Below are 20994 nucleotides of genomic sequence, written 5' to 3'. Positions count from 1 at the left end.
CACACCGTTTCTTCTAAATTACTGGAGTCCCACTTTAATTCACTTTCCATCTGTCTGCCACTGGTAAAAAGTGGTCCATTTGTGAAAACTTTTGTAAGGTTAAAGACTCAAAGGTTGTTGCAGGATAAGTGAATCAACACTACAGACACAGATACCTTCCAAGAACTCATAAAAAATGCAAGAGTGTATTTTGGGAGCTGGATGCCCCAAAGGGATGGATGGTACAATGGGAAGGACACTCTCATTTACAGGTTATTTCCAATTGGGGAGTGAAAGTCTGCAGAAGGTTTAGTCCTAAGACCTCCAATAACATGTACTGTATACTTTATTAGCAATACTTCATAATATTTGATGCACACTTGTAGTTTCATCAGATGATTTGGCATTGCTTTGTTGCATTGAAATATTTCAGATTCAATAAGCATGTACAGAAAATAACCTAATATATGCATACTTCCAATTTACCTACTGCAAGGAATGTGATTTCAATACTTTGCACAGTTTGTCAGTATTTGATGTTGATTTTCACAAATGAATTTGTCTAGAATAGTCAGTGTGACATTTAACACTAAGCCTCTCGCAGAAACCTACTTCTGCTAGACGGATTTACAGGGTATTAGACAGTGCGCAAGAAGAAAGTCACTCAGTCACTCTTATTTGCCCTGATGGAAGAAGTCTATATTCCATGTAAATGTGTGTCTAGCCCCTGGCTTTTCTTCTTTATACTCATAAAGGTTGGACAAGCTGAAAGATTAATAGTCAGGCCTTGAAGATTGATGAGAAAAACCTTTGATTTACCAGGGTAAATCATGACTTGACAGGTCATTTTATAGGTTGAATTTCCTCAGTTGTAATTTACATAAAATAGGCATATGCAGGGATGGAACATAACCGATCTGGGTGCAGATGATGGCATAAAAACAGTATGTATCGGAATTCATCCAGACTGAGGAAAGCCATTGTCTGTGTAATCCAATCTGACAGGTAGAGCTCACTGTGAGATAAAAGCAGCAGAAGAATCAATAATGCCTCCTCTCTTCTCCTCTCTCAGAGCATTGTTCACTCCTTCTCTGTGCTCTACCTGCTTCCATTACCTTAAATTCATACGCATTCATCAGCTCACCTCTGAAATGTAGCCTACGCTTCCAGACTCTGAGTGTTATTGAGGGCGACACTTCACTTTGTAACTGTTGATGTTTATGGCTTGATTGGCAAACTAGGTGAACAGGTTTCTCTCCAGAGGCAAGTTTGACTACGTCAACTAAGTAATGGAATCTCTAACTTACAATGGCCTGTACCATAGTTCATACATTAAAGTTGGCAACACCCACATGAGCAACAGTTCATACTCACATTATTTATCTGCTGAGGGAGATCACAAAAAGCCTGCATGAAATTAACATTTAATGAATTTATATTCCGGCACTGTGTAAATCTAATGTATAAGCTTTGTCGTTTTGTATTACTGAATGAAATTGACGTTCCCCTATGCTAAGGGTATATTGGATGGACAACACAGTTATTTTGTCAAACTTATTCATTACATTGACTCCATTGTATGTGCTTTATGAATGGATAATTCAGTAAACCGTTAGGTAAAAATGCAAGCACAGAATAACGATGTGCAAAAGGTACATTAAATATAGATACACCATATTCACTATTTTGTGCATTAAGATGTGTATGCTGTGGTCTGGGTGAACTACTTACAACCCTGCATGATGGTGGGTTTGTGTGCACTGTTTGTGATAGTGGTACTCTCCATGCCACCAGTTGGGTCAAAGTTGTCTGTGCATGGAAGCGTGCGTTTCATTCGTCTATAGTACAGCCACAAATGTGACTTCTACAAAATAGATAATATGCCCACAGCAATGCAAAAGCTAATCACTATCTGCTCATCCAAGTGCTTGCATATTGCCATGTGCTACTTATGGTACATTAAATCATTTAGTTTAGACAAGAGAGAACTTAATTTGTATTCCATTAGTGGGAGTAAACACTCATCTCACTTTTCAACCTTGTTGTATGAAGCTTCTCTTCTCAGCCTGGAAGCTTGACAAGGTGTTATCATTCATGTCAGGTACCAACAAAGATATAGAACTACAGTATTAGTATGCAGCACCAGTACTTTTAAAGGTTTGGCCCTTAGGCGGAAGCTTAACTAAAGTGTCTCAAAATGATCACAGCATTCTTTTGTCTAATACCATTCAACAAGGCAGATATAAAAAGGAAAAGGAGATACAAAATGCCCTGTTAAAAAACAGGCATATAACTGGAAATAAAGGTGATGTTTTGTAACTGTTTTCCATTCATCATTGAAGGTAGTAGTAACCCATTTAAATACAGTTTCCTGTGACACTGTCTTGTGGGGAAAGGGCCTGCCAGACCGTCCGGCCGTGTGTGTTGGCAGCAAGGGAGAACTTTCTTCTCTTCGGCTGGCTGCCTAGAGAGAAAAGAGGCCAAGTGGCCACAGGTGCCCCTTGCTCACACAGGCAGGCCTGGAGGAGAGGGACAGGACAGTGCGTGTGGCCAAGATGGCCCCAGCAGCACACAGGACAGAAGTGGAGTGTAGCCTAGCCGCCAGCCAGCCACCCAGAGGAGAGGCAACTAGAGGAGAGGAGAGGGAACTAGAACAAAGCCCTGTCTGTCTGAGAGGATTGTGTCATCTGTGACGGCTGACACGTGTGAGAACTCCCTCTGGACCATTTCACTCAGTGCCAACCAGGCACCCACAACCCCTGCCATAGAGGCAGTATCCATCCTAGGGAGGCAGCCCTGGCATGGGTACACTTGACAGTGTCAGACATGGCTAGGGGACGAGGAGGGGAACAGGCGCAGGACTGTGCCCTATAGACACACCACTCTACCCCCTGCCCAGAAGTGAGTCAAAGAGACAGAAGCAGAAAATAACCATTTTAGTGGAGCTGTTGTGCAGTCAAAACAACAGCAGTCCTCAACACATATGGGAAGGAGGCACAATGCGTTGTCTCCCGACAATGTATTCTCAAGGCTATAATCTCAGGGATATAGCAGACTATATTCTGTATACAGGGTACAGGATTTTGTCATGTGTTTCTGAAGGCTTTTTTCTGTTGATTGGGAGAAAGGAGACTTTGTATGCTAACAGGCTTTGTTGTTCTATTGTAATATCTGTCCATTGTAGCTAGTTGATCTAATGTTAAAATCCATCTGTGCTGCCCTGATTTCTTGATTCTCACAGACTACTCCATCCGAACAAGGGGATTAATCTGCTGAATGCTTACCAACCAACTGAAGAGGGCTCAGTCACATAGCTAGTGCTGCTGTTCCTGCCGGTGCAATTATTTACCTCTCATGTTCAGTTGACAAAATTAGATCCTTGTGTCTTTGTTTATCTCGTAACAATATAGTCTGTGTGTGTGTGTGTGTGTGTGTGTGTGTGTGTGTGTGTGTGTGTGTGTGTGTGTGTGTGTGTGTGTGTGTGTGTGTGTGTGTGTGTGTGTGTGTGTGTGTGTGTGTGTGTGTGTGTGTGTGTGTGTGTGTGTGTATGAAAGCCACACCTCGATGTCCTCAAATACATCAAAACGACAGTGACGGTGATAGATTTTCCTGTGGACGAAAACAGAGCACAACCCATTTTGTTGCAACCAGATGCAAACCTGGCATGAAAATTGAAAATAACATGGGAGGTATGTTGTTGTACAACTGAGGCATTATCTACAAAGAGAGAACTACCAGGCCCAGGAGGTTTAATGCTAGTGTACTACAATGACTGAAAGTTGACTGGGTATTACTATGCTGCTCCTGAACTCATGGTCTCCTGGACTAATAAAGTCTGGTGGTTTTGAGGTTGTAAGATGCATGGTTGTGATTGTTTGGGTTTCTATTCTGACAATGACCATTTTTTACCCCAAAGCATCCATTTGTTACAAGAAACGTCTGGTCATCTGTTGACATGAACTACCTCTGTCTTTGCTGACCTAGTAATAATTACAAAAGAGTTATGGAAGGACAGTAATTTTCACAAACATTATGACAATTATGGTCAAAAACAGCAATATATTTTTCAGAGGGATGTGTTTCCTATGGTATTGTAGATCGTGGATACTATGATGCCAATGATGCACTAATAACGCTCATGATCTAACATGGGCTGTGCTTCATCTACATATAAATCTGTTTATAAATGTAGATATTCATCATTTAGCTGGGAGTAAACTTAAACACTTACCACTTAAGAGGGGCTTGCCAACACTAGCCAACAAAGAAAAGATGACCAAAGAACCATCTTTAAAGAGTAAGTGAAGAAAGCCCCCTTTGAAGCTGTGACCATTCTCAGTGGACATTAGTATTAATATTACATTACATTGGATGTGTTAGAACCCCCAACAGGCCCTCTGTGTAATTTACCAATCACCAGCCAGCATGGAGGCAGAGTATCCTGAGTAGTGTGAGGATGTTCAGAACAAGTGCTCTAAGGTATCTGCAGTAACCCCCATGTTATTGGACTACTCAAAAATGCCATTAGGCAGTCCTAAAATAAATCATTTTCATTGGTCATACATGAGGGCATTGGGTTTTGGGGTCTGATCGGCAGTCTGGTATATGATAAACCTACAGCTTACTTTTAAAATACATTGTTGAACATGTTGTGTTGTTTTAATGTACTGTATAGGGAGGGATTCATGTTAATCTTTTTCGTATTACATTTTGCTGTAGGTTTAAATGTAGCTTACTATGACCCATCAGTGAGGCAGCTATAGGCCAAAGCGCTGAAGCTCCCATCCCATCGCTAGCTGCTCCTGAGCCCCTGATTTCCACCACCTACCTGTCAACATGTCGGCTGGCTGGTAATGAACGGATCATTATTCCAGGAGGGGGCACGGAAGAAAAAAAGGGGTCTCTGTTTAAAGAATGATTAATTATTCGCCTGTCATGGCAGCACCAAGAACGCCTGAATTCATTAAAGTGAATAATAATAATTTCAGCTGAAGGAGAAAACTCATCTCGTAGGCATACCTTGAGGTACAGTAGGCTTGATGTTCAGGGTACTATATGCCTGTGACAACCAGGTAGCCATTTTCTGAAAGATACTACCTTGTCCACACATTTCCGTACTCTACTTTGGTGGGTTTAGATGTAAGAGGAGAAAGTGGAAGCATTAACCAAAGAAAATGCTTATTCAACAGTTGATGTGTTGAAAACAAAGAACTAAGCTGCCTATTAGGAATGTTCATTCATTATTAGTATTTCCCTCAAAGCATGATTATTATGATATTTAAGGGTGCCTCAAATGTCTATATGTATAGTTTTCCTCAGGGGAATTTCCTTAGATAAAAGTATTTTTTTATCAGTTCAATCTGAAGTTAAAAGGGGCAGAAAAAAAATCAGTGTCAGCACAATTGTGTGAGATTGCCATGGATACAGGCATGCACAATCCTATAGGAGTTGATAGTGTAACAGCAAACTGCAAGTGTATAATCAGGTCCTTTTGCCACTGTGGGGAAATTAATTCAAAGTCAGATATAATGTATTCTGCCTCTTAAGTTAGTGTAATTCAACAACAGTCACCTTTTTTCTGCTCCTATCTATTTTACCTACAACAGAAAAAATCCATGGACAGGCCACTTGGTCGTCATACCTTCGTTTCCATGGAGATGTCATGCGTATTGGCACCATATGTATTAGTTCCATCATGTGACATAAGGGAATCAGAATGGAAACCACCTGAGCCATATACAGCGCCTTCAGAAAGTGCTCACACCCCTTGACTTTTTCCACATTTTGTTGTGTTACAGCCTGAATTTAAAATTGATTAAATTAATATTTTATTTGATATATTATTTACACTTTGTATGGTGTATCAATACACCCAGTCACTACAAAGATACAGGTATCCTTCCTAACTCAGTTGACGAAGAGGAAAGGAACCGCTCAGGGATTTCACTATGAAATGTACTTTATGTCCTGAATACAAAGCGTTATGCTTGGGGCAAATCCAACACATCACTGAGTACCACTCTTCAAATTTTCAAGCATGGTGGAGGCTGCATTATGTTATGAGTATGCTTGTAATCGGTAAAGACAAGGGAGGTTTTGGGATAAAAATAAATAAATGGAATAGGGCTAAGCACAGGCAAAGTCCTAGAGGAAAACCTGGTTCAGTCTGCTTTCCAAAAGACACTGGGAGACAAATTCACCTTTCAGCAGGACAAAAACCTAAAAAATATACACTGGAGTTATTTTCCAATATGACATTGAATGTTCTTGAGTGGCCTAGTTAGAGTTTTGACTTTAATCGGCTTGAAAGTCTATGGTAAGACATGAAAATTGCGTTCTAGCCATGTTCAACAACCAACTCGACAGAGCTTGAAGAATAAAAAAAATAATGTGCAAATATTGTACAATCCTGGTGTGCAAAGTTCTTAGAGACTTACCCAGAAAGACTGACATCTGTAATCGCTGCCAAAGATCATTCTAACATGTATTGTCTCAGGGGTGTGAATACCTATGTAAATTAGATATTTCTGTATTTCATTTTAAATACATTTGCAAAAAATTCTAAAAACATGTTTTCAGTTTGTCATTATGGGGTATTGTATGTAGATCGGTGAGAAAAAATATATTTCATCCATTTTGAATTTAGGCTGTAACACAACAAAATGTGGAATATGTCAAGGGGCATGAATACTTCCTGAAGACACTATAGCATGCATGATCTGAAGCACTGGAAACCACTGACTCTTCTTGTATAAAAGAGAGGACTTTGTATTGTGAATGTCAAAGCCCTTCAAAAAAATTCATAGACATGGTCTAATCATAACACAGTTCTTTCATAATCAATTAAAGGTCTGACGAGGGTTAATGAATGTTTCAAAATTGGTCTTTGAAACAAAGGCCTCATTACTTGAATGTACTTGAAGTCTACGGCCATAACAATGGGAGAAAGCTTTCCCACTGGGCACAGACATCAGTGCAACGTCTAATTTTGATTTACATTTGGTTGAGTTATCGACTAACTTGAATTCAACGTGAAATCAACCAAAAATGTCATCCTGTCATTGGATTTAGGTTAAAAGTTAAGTAAAAAAAATACTAAATTCCCTTATGTTGATGACTTTTTGCAAATCCAATCAGTATTCCACATTGATTCAATGTCATCACATTTGAGTTTTGGGGTTGAAATTACTTGGAAACAACTTTGAATCAACATGTTTTTGCTAAGTGAGTTGCTTAAAATAATATTGTACAATTACAAAAAAGCACAATATGCAGATGAAAAGGCCAAGAAAAAACATTATTTTTAATAGATACCGTGATATGCAACTTTTCAGGGAAGTTAGAAACCAATATACACAGGCAGTTAGAAAAGCCAAGGCTAGCTTTTTTCAAGCAGAAATTTGCTTCCTGCAACACAAACTCAAAAAAATTCTGGGACACTGTAAAGTCCATGGAGAATAAGAACACCTCCTCCCAACTGCCCACTGCACTGAGGATAGAAAACTCTGTCACCTCCGATAAATCCACTATAATTGAGAATTTCAATAAGCGTTTTTCTACGGCTGGCCATGCTTTCAACCTGGCTACCCCTACCCCGGTCAACAGCACTGCACCCCCCACAGCTACTCGCCCAAGCCTTCCCCATTTCTCCTTCTCCCAAATCCAGTCAGCTGATGTTCTGAAAGAGCTGCAAAATCTGGACCCCTACAAATCAGCCGGGCTAGACAATCTGGACCCTTTCTTTCTAAAATGATCTGCCGAAATTGTTGCAACCCCTATTATTAGCCTGTTCAACCTCTCTTTCGTGTCGTCTGAGATTCCAAAAGATTGGAAAGCAGCTGCTGTCATCCCCCTCTTCAAAGGAGGGGACACTCTTGACCCAAACTGCTACAGACCTATATCTATCCTACCCTGCCTTTCTAAGGTCTTTGAAAGACAAGTCAACAAACAGATTACCGACCATTTCGAATCCCACCGCACCTTCTCCGCTATGCAATCTGGTTTCAGAGCTGGTCATGGGTGCACCTCAGGCACGCTCAAGGTCCTAAACGATTTCGTAACCGCCATCGATAAGAAACAATACTGTGCTGTCGTATTCATTGACCTGGCCAAGGCTTTCGACTCTGTCAATCACCACATCCTCATCGGCAGACTCAATAGCCTTGGTTTCTCAAACGATTGCCTCGCCTGGTTCACCAACTACTTATCTGATAGAGTTCAATGTGTCAAATCGGATGGCCTGTTGTCCGGGCCTCTGGTAGTCTCTATGGGGGTGCCACAGGGTTCAATTCTTGGGCCAACTCTTTTCTCTGTATACATCAATGATGTCGCTCTTGCTGCTGGTGAGTCTCTGATCCACCTCTACGCAGACAACACCATTCTGAATACTTCTGGCCCTTCTTTGGACACTGTGTTAACAACCCTCCAGACGAGCTTCAATGCCATACAACTCTCCTTTCGTGGCCTCCAACTGCTCTTAAATACAAGTAAAACTAAATGCACGCTCTTCAACCGATCGCTGCCCGCACCTTTCCGCCCGTCCAGCATCACTACTCTGGACGGTTCTGACTTAGAATATGTGGACAACTACAAATACCTAGGTGTCTGGTTAGACTGCAAGCTCTCCTTCCAGACTCACATCAAACATCTCCAATCCAAAGTTAAATCTAGAATTGGCTTCCTATTTCGCAACAAAGCATCCTTCACTCATGCTGCCAAACATACCCTCGTAAAACTGACCATCCTACCGATCCTCGACTTCGGCGATGTCATTTTCAAAATAGCCTCCAATACCCTACTCAATAAACTGGATGCAGTCTATCACAGTGCCATCCGTTTTGTCACCAAAGCCCCATATACTACCCACCACTGCGACCTGTACGTTCTCGTTGGCTGGCCCTCGCTTCATACTCATCGCCAAACCCACTGGCTCCAGGTCATCTACAAGACCCTGCTAGGTAAAGTCCCCCTTTATCTCAGCTCACTGGTCACCATAGCAGCACCCACCTGTAGCACGCGCTCCAGCAGGTATATCTCTCTGGTCACCCCCAAAGCCAATTCCTCCTTTGGCCGTCTCTCCTTCCAGTTCTCTGCTGCCAATGACTGGAACGAACTACAAAAATCTCTGAAACTGGAAACACTTATCTCCCTCACTAGCTTTAACCTGTTGGGGCTAGGGGGCAGTATTTTCACGGCTGGATAAAAAAACGTACCCGATTTAATCTGGTTACTAATCCTACCCAGTAACTAGAATATGCATATACTTATTATATATGGATAGAAAACACCCTAAAGTTTCTAAAACTGTTTGAATGGTGTCTGTGAGTATAACAGAACTCATTTGGCAGGCAAAACCCTGAGACATTTTCTGACAGGAAGTGGATACCTGATGTGTTGAATTACCTTTAAGCCTATGCCATTGAAACACACAGGGGTTGATTAATGTTTTGGCACTTCCTATTGCTTCCACTAGATGTCACCAGCCTTTACAAAGTGTTTTGAGTCTTTTACTGTGAGACACTGACTGTTCTCTTGTAAAAAGTCTCACAGGCAGAGCAGTGTCTTGCTGTTTCATAATTTGCCAAAAAAAAAAAAAAGATCTGACCGAACAAGAGCCATGGAACGGTGATGGCCGATTAGACTCTGGCGCGCGAGTTCATGTTGGGTACCCTCGTTCCAATACGTTATAAAAGAGAATGCATTCGTCCACCTTGAATATTATTCATGTTCTGGTTAAAAAAGGCCCTAATGATTTATGCTATACAACGTTTGACATGTTTGAACGAACGTAAATATATTTTTTCCCCTCGTTCATGAAGTGAAGTCCGGCGGGCTTAGATCATGTGCTAACAAGACGGAGATTTTTGGACATAAATGATGAGCTTTTTTGAACAAAACTACATTCGTTATGGACCTGTGATACCTGGAAGTGACATCTGATGAAGAGAATCAAAGGTAATGGATTATTTACATAGTATTTTCGATTTACTCCCCAACATGGCGGCTAGTCTGTATCGCAACGCGTATTTTTCTGGGCGCAGTGCTCAGATTATTGCAAAGTGTGATTTCCCAGTAAGGTTATTTTTAAATCTGGCAAGTTGATTGCGTTCAAGAGATGTAAATCTATAATTCTTTAAATGACAATATAATATTTTACCAATGTTTTCTAATTTTAATTATTTAATTTGTGGTGCTGACTTTACTGCCGGTTATTGGAGGGAAACTATTTCCTCAACATCAATGCCATAGTAAAACGCTGTTTTTGGATATAAATATGAACTTGATAGAACTAAAAATGCATGCATTGTCTAACATAATGTCCTAGGAGTGTCATCTGATGGAGATTGTAAAAGGTTAGTGCATCATTTTAGCTGGTTTTATGGTTTTGGTGACCCTGTCTTTGAATTGACAAAACATTACACACAGCTATTGTCAATGTACTCTCCTAACATAATCTAACTTTATGCTTTCGCCGTAAAACCTTTTTGAAATCGGACGACGTGGTTAGATTAAGGAGATGTTTATCTTTCAAAGGGTGTAAGATAGTTGTATGTTTGAAAAATTTGAATTTTGACATTTATTTGGTTTCAAATTTGCCGCTCTTGAAATGCACCTGCTGTTGATGGAGTGCACCACGGGGGGGACGCTAGCGTCCCACCTAGCCCATAGAGGTTAAGCACCAGCTGTCAGAGCAGCTCACAGATCACTGCACCTGTACATAGCCCATCTATAATTTAGCCCAAACAACTACCTCTTCCCCTACTGTATTTATTTATTTATTTTGCTCCTTTGCACCCCATTATTTATATTTCTACTTTGAACTTTCTTCCACTACAAATCTACCATTCCAGTGTTTTACTTGCTGTATTGTATTTACTTTGCCACCATGGCCTTTTTTGCATTTACCTCCCTTATCTCACCTCATTTGCTCACATTGTATATAGACTTATTTTTCTACTGTATTATTGACTGTATGTTTGTTTTACTCCATGTGTAACTCTGTGTTGTTGTATGTGTCGAACTGCTTTGCTTTATCTTGACCAGGTCGCAATTGTAAATGAGAACTTGTTCTCAACTTGCCTACCTGGTTAAATAAAGGTGAAATAAATACAAAATTAAATATTGACACAAGTAAGCCTTTCACCATGCTAATGAGTCTCTTTCAATTGAACCCTCAACGCAGCAAGTGTTCAGTGTAATATAACATCAGATTGAAAACCCAGGAGGAGATGTTACTCAAACACATGCAGCCTCACATTAACCTAATTACTTGTGCTGCCACCTCTTCAGAGCGCTACTCTTCACAAGACACAGTTCACACACAGACAGTCCTCTTTGGCAGTCAATGTATGCCATGGGGTGTCACATACATGGACATCAGCCTCACTAGATTAGATACCCTGCATAATTCACATCCATTGGAATAGCCTGTCTAAGTGAGAGCTTCTGCTAGCGTAGTGTGCTTGCTTTACATGTGTGATAATGAGATTCATTCACCAGAATAACACTCTTCAGGCGCCTCAGCCCAAAGGGTTTCATTCCATTCCGATTCTATTGATGCTGTGTTAGGCAAATTTGAAAATCAATTTGAATTAAACTATTTCCTTTGTTCTGATTGTGTCTTTTCTTTTTTTTACACCACTATAGCAACCCTGATTATGCTCTCTATTCTAGTGGCTGTGGTTTCTTACTATTCTTGCTGAGGTACCATGCTACCATAAAAAGCCCTGTGAATTTCCTGACTTGATGTCTGTCTACTAAGCTGTACCCAGTGGGTTACCTAATTCAAAACAATCACACACTGTGTTGCTGCCTGAGAGTATGTGCCTGCCAGTCAGTCTCAGCACTCGCTGCTTTAAGCACTTTAATGGTACTTCAGACTGGAGAACCTCAGTAATGTAAAGGCTTTTTAGTCCCAGTGCTCTATGAAATGGCCCTGCTCCCAGCACAGTCACACACCCCACTTTCTGGGTTATTACCCCTCAGCCTGCATGGAGATGGGGTCAGCTCTTTAACAGCACAACACCTGGGTGTCTCCCCTCACACACCTCCCTGCGCCTCTCCACATCTTCAACAGGGAGCTCACTGGGTGAAGCTGTTCACACTGATACAATAACCCGTCACATCTTCTCATGAAACAGCAAGACACTGCTCTGCCTGTGAGACTTTTTACAAGAGAACAGTCAGTGTGGGAATGAGTGTGAATAGCTGCTCTAAGAACCCTGTGCTATCATCCCACTGTATTGAATAAGGGTTCCAGTTAGCCTAACTAAACAACACTACCTCTATTCCAATACAGTGCACACCTTAATAGTGACAAACTGCTCCTTATGATTCCATAATGCCCACATTATACCAAACCAATAGAAAACAGTGTGTGGAATTCTAGTGGAATCACACACTGCTTTCACCCAATCCCTGGCCTTCTAAGGACACCTGAAAAGCTATGTCGCACTAAATTACACATCCCTTTTGTGAGCCGACACAGTGGAGATTGAAGAGGTCCTTGTTGCTTCAACTTGATGTGACGGACTAAGAGAGATAGTGTTGTGCTTGGAGGAGGTGGGAGGGCCACTGACAAAGGAAGAGATTACCCAGAACCCACCTCTCCACTCATCTACCCTCTCCAATCCACAGTGCTATTGTGTGAAAACATATGGATCCTTCCCAATACTGTGAGGAGAGACAATGCCAATGTGTGTCCATGCAGCCCACCTGATTGCAGAACTGGATCTCCAATCCCTTTGGTAATTCCTACCCAAGGGATGGGAGAGAAATATGCCAGCTCTTCATGCGAATACAAGCTACAAGCTTCAATTATCGGTGGAAGCTACACTCAGCTACACTCAAGAATCAAAGTGGAGGCTCTTGACCCAGAGCTACCTCATCTACTTCAGTTTGACAAAAAAAAACTAAAAAACACTGTTGCCATTTGCTTATGCCGTCAACATAAAACTAGTATTCCCATTATCATTCTCTCCAAGTTGAATTTGTCCGTCTCACACAAACAAACAGCTTGTTTTTCATGTCAAACATTGACACTCCTTTTCAGCAGGAAAAATGCACTACCATAAGTAAACATGTCATTTTACTTCTCTCCAACAACAGACGGCATACATTACAATCACTTCCAAACAAGCAAATGGGGAAAAGTCTGTCCATTGCCATTAGTGACTAGAGCCTAGCCTGTGTGATTGCAACCAGCAGTCTGAGACATGCAATGCATAATAAAATAATACATCCTGCATCATTCATGAGTGTGAGTGAGTGAGTGAGTGAGTGAGTGAGTGAGTGAGTGAGTGAGTGAGTGAGTGAGTGAGTGAGTGAGTGAGTGAGTGAGTGAGTGAGTGAGTGAGTGAGTGAGTGAGTGAGTGAGTGAGTGAGTGAGCGAGTGAGTGAGCGAGTGAGTGAGTTCTTGCGGGTCTGTGTAGATGTGTGCCTGCCTGTTTGAGAGAGACTAAAAAGAGAGGGATGAGAAAGAAAGAGCCAGTTGTAAGAGATGGAGAGCAGCGAAAGCCTTATACTACTATTAGTCAGCGGCGGTTGATGATGATAATTATCCCAGTGTGTTAAATGATTACTGAGGCTGTGAGTAATTGCTTCAGCAGCTCACAGGACTCTCCAGAATGGACTTCTTTCACAACTCTCTTATCTGGAGCGGCTAAATCAGGCGAGCCAGGAAGGCAAAGGGTGGTGGTGAATAAGCCTTTTGAATTTCACAGCTGCCTCACTACAACCACAAAGACCAATCGGAGACTGTTGGGCACTTCAATAGGACTCCAGCATAGAATTGATGAAAATTAAAATGTCAACGTTCTCTTGCGTGATAAGGTTTACTGCTAGTGGCTGTTTTGAAACATTGTGTGTATGTGTGTACAGAGGTAAAGATTGTGCATGATTCGGCTGATCACAGCAGTCAGACCCTCAGTCTTATGCAGATGGCATCCTGTTTATACCATCTCTGTATCTCAATCACGACCATACCCAATGCATTGCAGAGCTTCACATAATACACTATGCATCTTACCATTGGTTGTACTTTCCAATGTGTATCAAACTATTGTTGTAGTGGCTAGTCTCTATGAAATGAGACGTGGGATGGAAGAGGCCTACTTACGGAGACTGTTAGCAGGTACCCTGTTGGCTTGCATGTTGTCATAGTGCTGTCCATGCACTCCAATGTCTTCTGAGTGTTCTCCTGGACCAGGCTGGCGCATCACCTGGGCTAGAGCCCTGACAAGAAACACAAACACCTCAATCAGCTGGTTCACGCATTAATAAAACGTCAAAATGGCTATGAAATCGAGCAAAATTACAGTAGCTCAAACACCGTAAACCTCAATATTTATCTGATATTTATCGGAAATCCTTACAGGTCTTAATGTTTGAATAATGTAGATGAAATCAAATCAATTATTCTCATGCTTGTAGATGAACTACCAATGACCAATTATCATACGCTCAAAGGGTTTTCGTTTCATAATGCACAGTACCATTTATGCTATATTGGGTTAGTGGGATCACCTTCCTTTGTGCATTGATTATATAGTTGAGAATTATGACAAATCACAATAGGGATCACAAGGCATGTTGAGACGAAGGCAGCCCACTGAGCACAGACGTCAGTTCAACGTCTGGTTTTGATTTACTTTCGGTTGAGTTGTCAACTAATTTAAAGTCATCACATTGAATCTTTTTGTTGAAATGACATGGAAACAACATTGAATCAACCAGTTTTTGGGGGAAGTGAACCTTAAGTTCGCTTCCCCCAAAAAAGAACAACGAAGCTAATTAAAATGCTGAAATCTAGGGCAGTGAGATAATTAAAAACAATTGCAGGTGTAATGGAGTAAAAAAGTGGCTTTTAATGGCACCATGTTGGTAGATGACATCAAGAGAGATGAGAGCGTGGCTCATCACACACTACTACCTACAACGCATCTGGTTTTACCAGGACGTAGTGAGCGTGGCTCATCACACACTACTACCTACAACACATCTGGTTTTACCATGACGTAGTGAGCATGGCTCATCACACACTACTACCTACAACGCATCTGGTTTTACCAGGACGTAGTGAGCATGGCTCATCACACACTACTACCTACAACGCATCTGGTTTTACCAGGACGTAGTGAGCATGGCTCATCACACACTACTACCTACAACGCATCTGGTTTTACCAGGACGTAGTGAGCATGGCTCATCACACACTACTACCTACAACACATCTGGTTTTACCAGGACGTAGTGAGCGTGGCTCATCACACACTACTACCTACAACACATCTGGTTTTACCAGGACGTAGTGAGCGTGGCTCCTCACACACTACTACCTACAACACATCTGGTTTTACCAGGACGTAGTGAGCATGGCTCAAGACATCAACGCAATTGGACAGGTATTCACAGTCACTCACAAATAAAATATAGTAGGCTGCATAGGTATTGCCTATGATTGCCAATCAAATTGTGGTCAGTAGAACTGACTGAGCATGTATATTTATTCTATATTTTAACACTTCCCACTGGACAAAAATTGGTTGGATCATGAATCAATGTTTCCATGTGTATGTGACCAATACAATTTGATTTGATTTCAACCAACAAATCTATGTGATGTGGGAAAACTGACTGAATTTGAAAAAGGTCATCAAGGTAAGGAAATTTCGTATTTATTTCACCCAACTTTTAAACGAAATGTTTTGTTGATTTTTGTTGTTGATTTCAACCAAATGTAAATCAAAACTAGAAATTGAACTGACGTCTGTGTCCAGTGGGTTATCACCTAGTTTAACAAAACAGCATATTTAATGCATCCATTTTTTTTTTTAGGAAACTTCTGACACTCGAATAAAAGTTACATTCCTGCATTCATTTAGGCTATCCAAAGTTGTTACTGCATTGCGCACAGGGACTGCTGATGTTGTTTACTGTACACACACCTTGACATGTTTTCTCTGTGTGGACGGTGCGCCTTTTCAAGTCCAAGTTTTGTGAAAATCCCAACGAGGGCCATTATGGCAACAACTCCACATATTATATACACAATTAAGTTTGTCTTATCCTTTGTGGGGTCGTGAGTGGGGTCTTTTTTCTTAGGCGGGGGTCTGCCTGTCATCATCCACGGCGGGGTGTCATAGTTTTTGCAGGTGGTCTGGTCCAGCCGCGAGCTTGTAAACTCACAGCAGAATCTAAAGCCACAGGTCCCGCAGCAGTACAGGTAACTGCCCGTCTGGCACACAAACGGCGGATCCCACTGGCCCATCACATCGTAATAACCCCGGCACCTGTCCTCTGTATGCGGACTCTCCGAAACGCTATTCTCTCTGTTCAATTTTGACTCGTTGGTACCCGTTGGTACCATAATAAAGCCGTCCAGCTTCTGCCCTGGCTCCCCCTCCGCGTCGCATACAAGAACTTTCACCAAAAAGTAGCCAAGCAACAACCCCGCGCTTCTCATCATGTGCGTCCCTTTGTTACTTTTCTTCTCCACTGTAGACGAAGGAAAGGCGATGACCAGGTATCATAACAAGCTTGTACGCATAATCCAAGAACGTGAAACACAGCCATCCGCGATTATTATCATGATTTTACGCACCGCACCTTCTGCGCGTAATTGTCCATCAGCGCACGGTGATGTATGGGAATTTGTGTAAATTTTATATCTGTTCCAATTTCTTATAACAAAAAAACTGATGAGATCTTTACACTGATGCGACAACAACACTTTTACAGTTGCTACAGGTATCTTAAATAGGTTTAGATTTTTTCTCTGCGCTACGCCACAGACATCCTCCGTTGACAGTCGGAGCTCTTGTTGGTAGTTCACTCCAGGCAGTGGGAATATTACCGAACCGATTACCGACAGAGTGGGGAAGAAAGAGGAGGAGGAGACACTTGTGGTAGGTGGGAGAGAGACAGGCAGAAAGAGAGAGATCTGGTGTATGCAATCTGTTGTTTTTATACAGAACAACATGCTCAGATTTCATTTTTTCATAGTAGCCTACTGCAGGCTACAGAAAAATATATACTGTATTCAGACAATACAATACTGTCCGAATAGTTTTTTCTTTATATGCCTATAAAGTCGCAGGTTGCTTTGAAATGATAGAGTTGTAATGTTGCTGTTGTCTGTCAAGTCAAATGTGATTTCATGCATGTTGTATTTGATTGCTATTTGTGGCCCATATATTGCACCTTATTTGTATCATTATGTATTGTTCAATAGGCCACAGCTATGAAAAGAGCCTATAGCCCAAGCAAACAAGGTGTGATTAGTATTGGTGTGACCTTTGTCATTGCAGTGCTGTAACTGTATTGTCATTTGAGGTGATAAAATATACATAATCAATACAATTCGTCTGACTAATGCATTTTATTTGTATACCTGTACATTTTGGAATTCTGAATGTATATCCCTTGATTGTACCACACACAGAAGGGCATGATCACATCATTAAAAAAAAAATTAAAAAAAAAAAAATAATAATAATTCTGTAAGACTTTTACTGTGGGTGTTGAAACCTTTAAAGTACTTGATCATTGAGAACAACTCCCTAGTCAAAAAATCCTATAGGATTCCAATAGAAAAATGTAGAACCTATCCTATAGGATTTTATTCCTATAGAATCCTATAGGGGTCCATTTGGACTGGTTCCAATAGTTTTTATTTTATTGGAATCCAATAGGAGTTCTTGACTATGTAGATGTTCTCAAAATTAAAGTGCTTCAGAGGTTTCAACTCCCACAGTAAAAGTCCTAAATAAATAATTGCATGATCATGCTATTTTGTGTGTGGTACAATCAGGGAAGACAGTACATTCAGCATTTCAAAATCCAGTGGTGTAAAGTACTGCAGTAAAAATACTTTAAATACTTTCATTGTTTTTGCTGGTATCTGTACTTTACTTTACTATTTATATTTTTGACAACTTTTACTTTTACTTCACTTCATTCCTAAAGAAAATAATGCACTTTTTACTTCATAGATTTTCCCTGACACCCAAAAGTATTTGTTACATTTTGCATGCTTAGCAGGACAGGAAAATGGTCAAATTCACAGACTTATTAAGAGAACTGCCTCTAATCTGGCGGACTCACTAAACACATGCTTCATTTGTAAATGATGTCTGAGTGTTGGAGTGTGCCCCTGGCTATCCGTAAATTGAAAAAAAATACTAGAAAATGATGCTGTCTGGTTTGCTTAACCCTTGTGTTGTCTTAAGGGTAAAAAATGACCCGCCACTATGTTTAACAGCAGAGAAAACACCCTAAATTATATTTTTTCAACTGGAAATTTGATGACTTTTCCTAGAGTGACCCCAACATGAGAAAAAGTGAAACATTGCCTTTGTTCATATTTCATGAAAGCTGTACACCACCAGGGTGCAAAGATTGTCTTAGGGTCATTTTTGACCCAGCAGTTATAACATCATTTACACACCACAAAAACCACACACACACACACACACACACACACACACACACACACACACACACACACACACACACACACACACACACACACACACACACACACACACACACACACACACACACACACACACACACACACACACACACACACACACACAATGAGACATTGAGATTATGTGCGCTACTGATTGAACTCAGACAAAACTAAAACTTTCTTGTGCATGTGCAGCATCTCTCCTCCATGACTCCACACATGACGGAAGTTCACAGACAAAATCAAAATAATTTCAGACAAAATCAAAATTATTTGAAAGCGGTGTTTACTAATGGGGAATGCAGTCAGACGCTATAAAGGTGCTGCAGATGACAGTCCCCCCAGTTCTCTCTTTGCTGAAGCCATGAGTGCACGTTTCAGTGCCCAACAGGTCGTAGATCAGATTTTTTTCAGTTTTCCAGGAGGAACAAGAGAACAATTATTTAGAAGAGGAGGAGGAGGTATCTGAAGAAGAAGGTGGGGAAGAATACAACCCAGAGCACGATGCACGATGCATGCATGCATCCCACAAGCTGAAAAAGAGACATTTTTGTCAAAGAACAGCAAAATAGTATGGTCCTTGTCACCATATGACAAACAGGGCAGGATGGCAGCACAAAATGTCATAAGGATGACCCCAGGGCCCACAAGACATGCAGTTACCCATGCCCAGCACATCGCCTCAACATTCTACATGTTCATCACACCAGCCATCGAAAAAATCATCCTGAAGATGACAAATTTGGAGGGTTTCTGTAAATATGGAGACAACTGGAAAAGGATGGATGAGATTGACCTGCGTTCCTACATAGGGCTGCTAATCTTAGCGGGTGTGTATAGGTCCCGAGGCGAGGCTACATGTAGTCTCTGGGATGCAGAGAGTGGAAGGGAGATTTTCCGTTTCACGATGCCACTGAAAGTCTTTCACACTTTCTAAAAAATGCTACAATTTGATAACTGTGAGTCAAGACCTGCAAGACATGTGAGAGACAAACTGCGGTCTGGGAGAAGTGAGTGGAGTGTCTACCATACCTCTACAACCCTGGGCCTGAAGTAATAGTGGATGAGCAACTAATTCCATTCAGAGGTACATTTTTATTTTCATATCTGTAATGTAAGTGATTTTCACTGTTCATTTTATTATGTATTGCTGTAATATCACTGATTTATGTGATTGTTTTCTGTAACACTGATACTAATTACTGATAGTGGTCTCTTTTGTCAAAAGGTCGCTGTCCTTTCCGGCAGTATATGCTCAGCAAGCCAGCAAAGTATGGCATCAAGATATGTGTGGCCTGTGACGCACAATCCTGCTACGCTTGGAAGATGCAAGTCTACACAGGGAAGCCAACCAGTGGAGGCCCGGAGAAGAACCAGGGGATGAGGGTTTTGCTTGATGTGACAGATGAACTGAGGGGGCACAATGTCACATGTGACAATTTCTTCACCTCTTATGAACTCAGCCAACAGCTCCTGAAGAGGAAGATCACCATGGTTGGCACAGTTAGAAAGAACAAGCCTGAGCTCCCCCCTGCACTCCCCGCAACAAGGAGGAGAGAGGCCTTCTCATCAAAGTTTGCATTCACCCCCACCACCACTCTAGTTTCTTACCTCGCAAAGAGGAACAAGAATGTGGTCCTCCTTAGCACACTGCACAAAACGGCTGAGATCAGTGATCGTGAGGACAGGAAGCCAGCCATCATCCTGGACTACAACCACAACATAGGAGGCAAGGACAACCTGGACAAGGTGATTGGAACTTACAGCTGCAGGAGAATGACTGCCCGTTGGCCCTTGGTCATCTTCCAAAACATCATTGATGTGTCCTCTTACAATGCCTTCGTGATATGGAACAAGATCAACCCTACCTGGATGCCTGATAAGCAGAACAAGAGGAGGGTGTTCCTGGAGCAGCTGGGAATGGCACGTGTAACCCCACACATTCAAAGAAGGGAGCGCCTCCCCCGCACAGCAGCGTCTGCAGCGCTTGTGAAAGCTGTTCAGTCCTGATCCACCTGTGGCTGCAGCTGGGACAGGCAAGAGGAGGAGATGCCAATTACGCCACCAAAGAAGGAATGTAAAACAAATACTATGTGCTGCACATGTGAGAAATACATCTGCAAAGTCAATGCACACACACTTGCATACTGCCCTACATGTGCTAATTAGAGTTGATTGATTTATGTTCTTCACATTTTTGTTTTGTATCTATTATCTTATTTTATTCTTATTTTTTGTTGCTGTTTATACATCTTGTCGGTGGGGGCAATGGTTAAAAAAATGGGAGAAGACTCGTATTTTGTAGTTGAATTCCTCATTGAACATATTGAACATAAGAACATATTACTATGTTGCCCAAAAAGTTTCCCTTCAATAAAATTCATTCAAAACTACTTTCTGCACATTTCTGCTACTTTCTTAGGCTATAGAAGTGCTATCTTTTGCTAAAAAATGTGTGTTTACACCTATGCAGTACCTTTAGCAATAATAATAATAATAATAACCCTCTACTTTAGTAAAGAAAACAATTATGACAGGTGTGT

At 41.3% G+C, this 20994-nt stretch overlaps 1 protein-coding gene across 1 annotated transcript in view; it reads right to left on the bottom strand.

Annotated features, from left to right (window-relative positions):
• The window catches only part of LOC106607398 (protein shisa-9B), a 31800-nt gene extending 14976 nt beyond the window's left edge, over nt 1-16824 (bottom strand). The window contains exons 1-2 of the mRNA XM_014204320.2: nt 15924-16824; nt 14096-14211 (exon numbers count right to left, since the gene is read on the bottom strand). Coding sequence (XP_014059795.1) covers nt 14096-14211; nt 15924-16444 — 637 coding nt within the window. The 5' untranslated portion in view covers nt 16445-16824. The remainder of the gene's footprint in view (nt 1-14095; nt 14212-15923) is intronic.
• Between the last annotated feature and the right edge of the window lie 4170 nt (nt 16825-20994).

Source organism: Salmo salar, chromosome ssa06 (genome assembly GCF_905237065.1).
Source record: "Salmo salar chromosome ssa06, Ssal_v3.1, whole genome shotgun sequence".
NCBI classification, from domain to species: Eukaryota; Metazoa; Chordata; class Actinopteri; order Salmoniformes; family Salmonidae; genus Salmo; species Salmo salar.
Note: the sequence above shows the minus strand (reverse complement) of the source record. Positions and strands in the feature narration are given on the sequence as shown.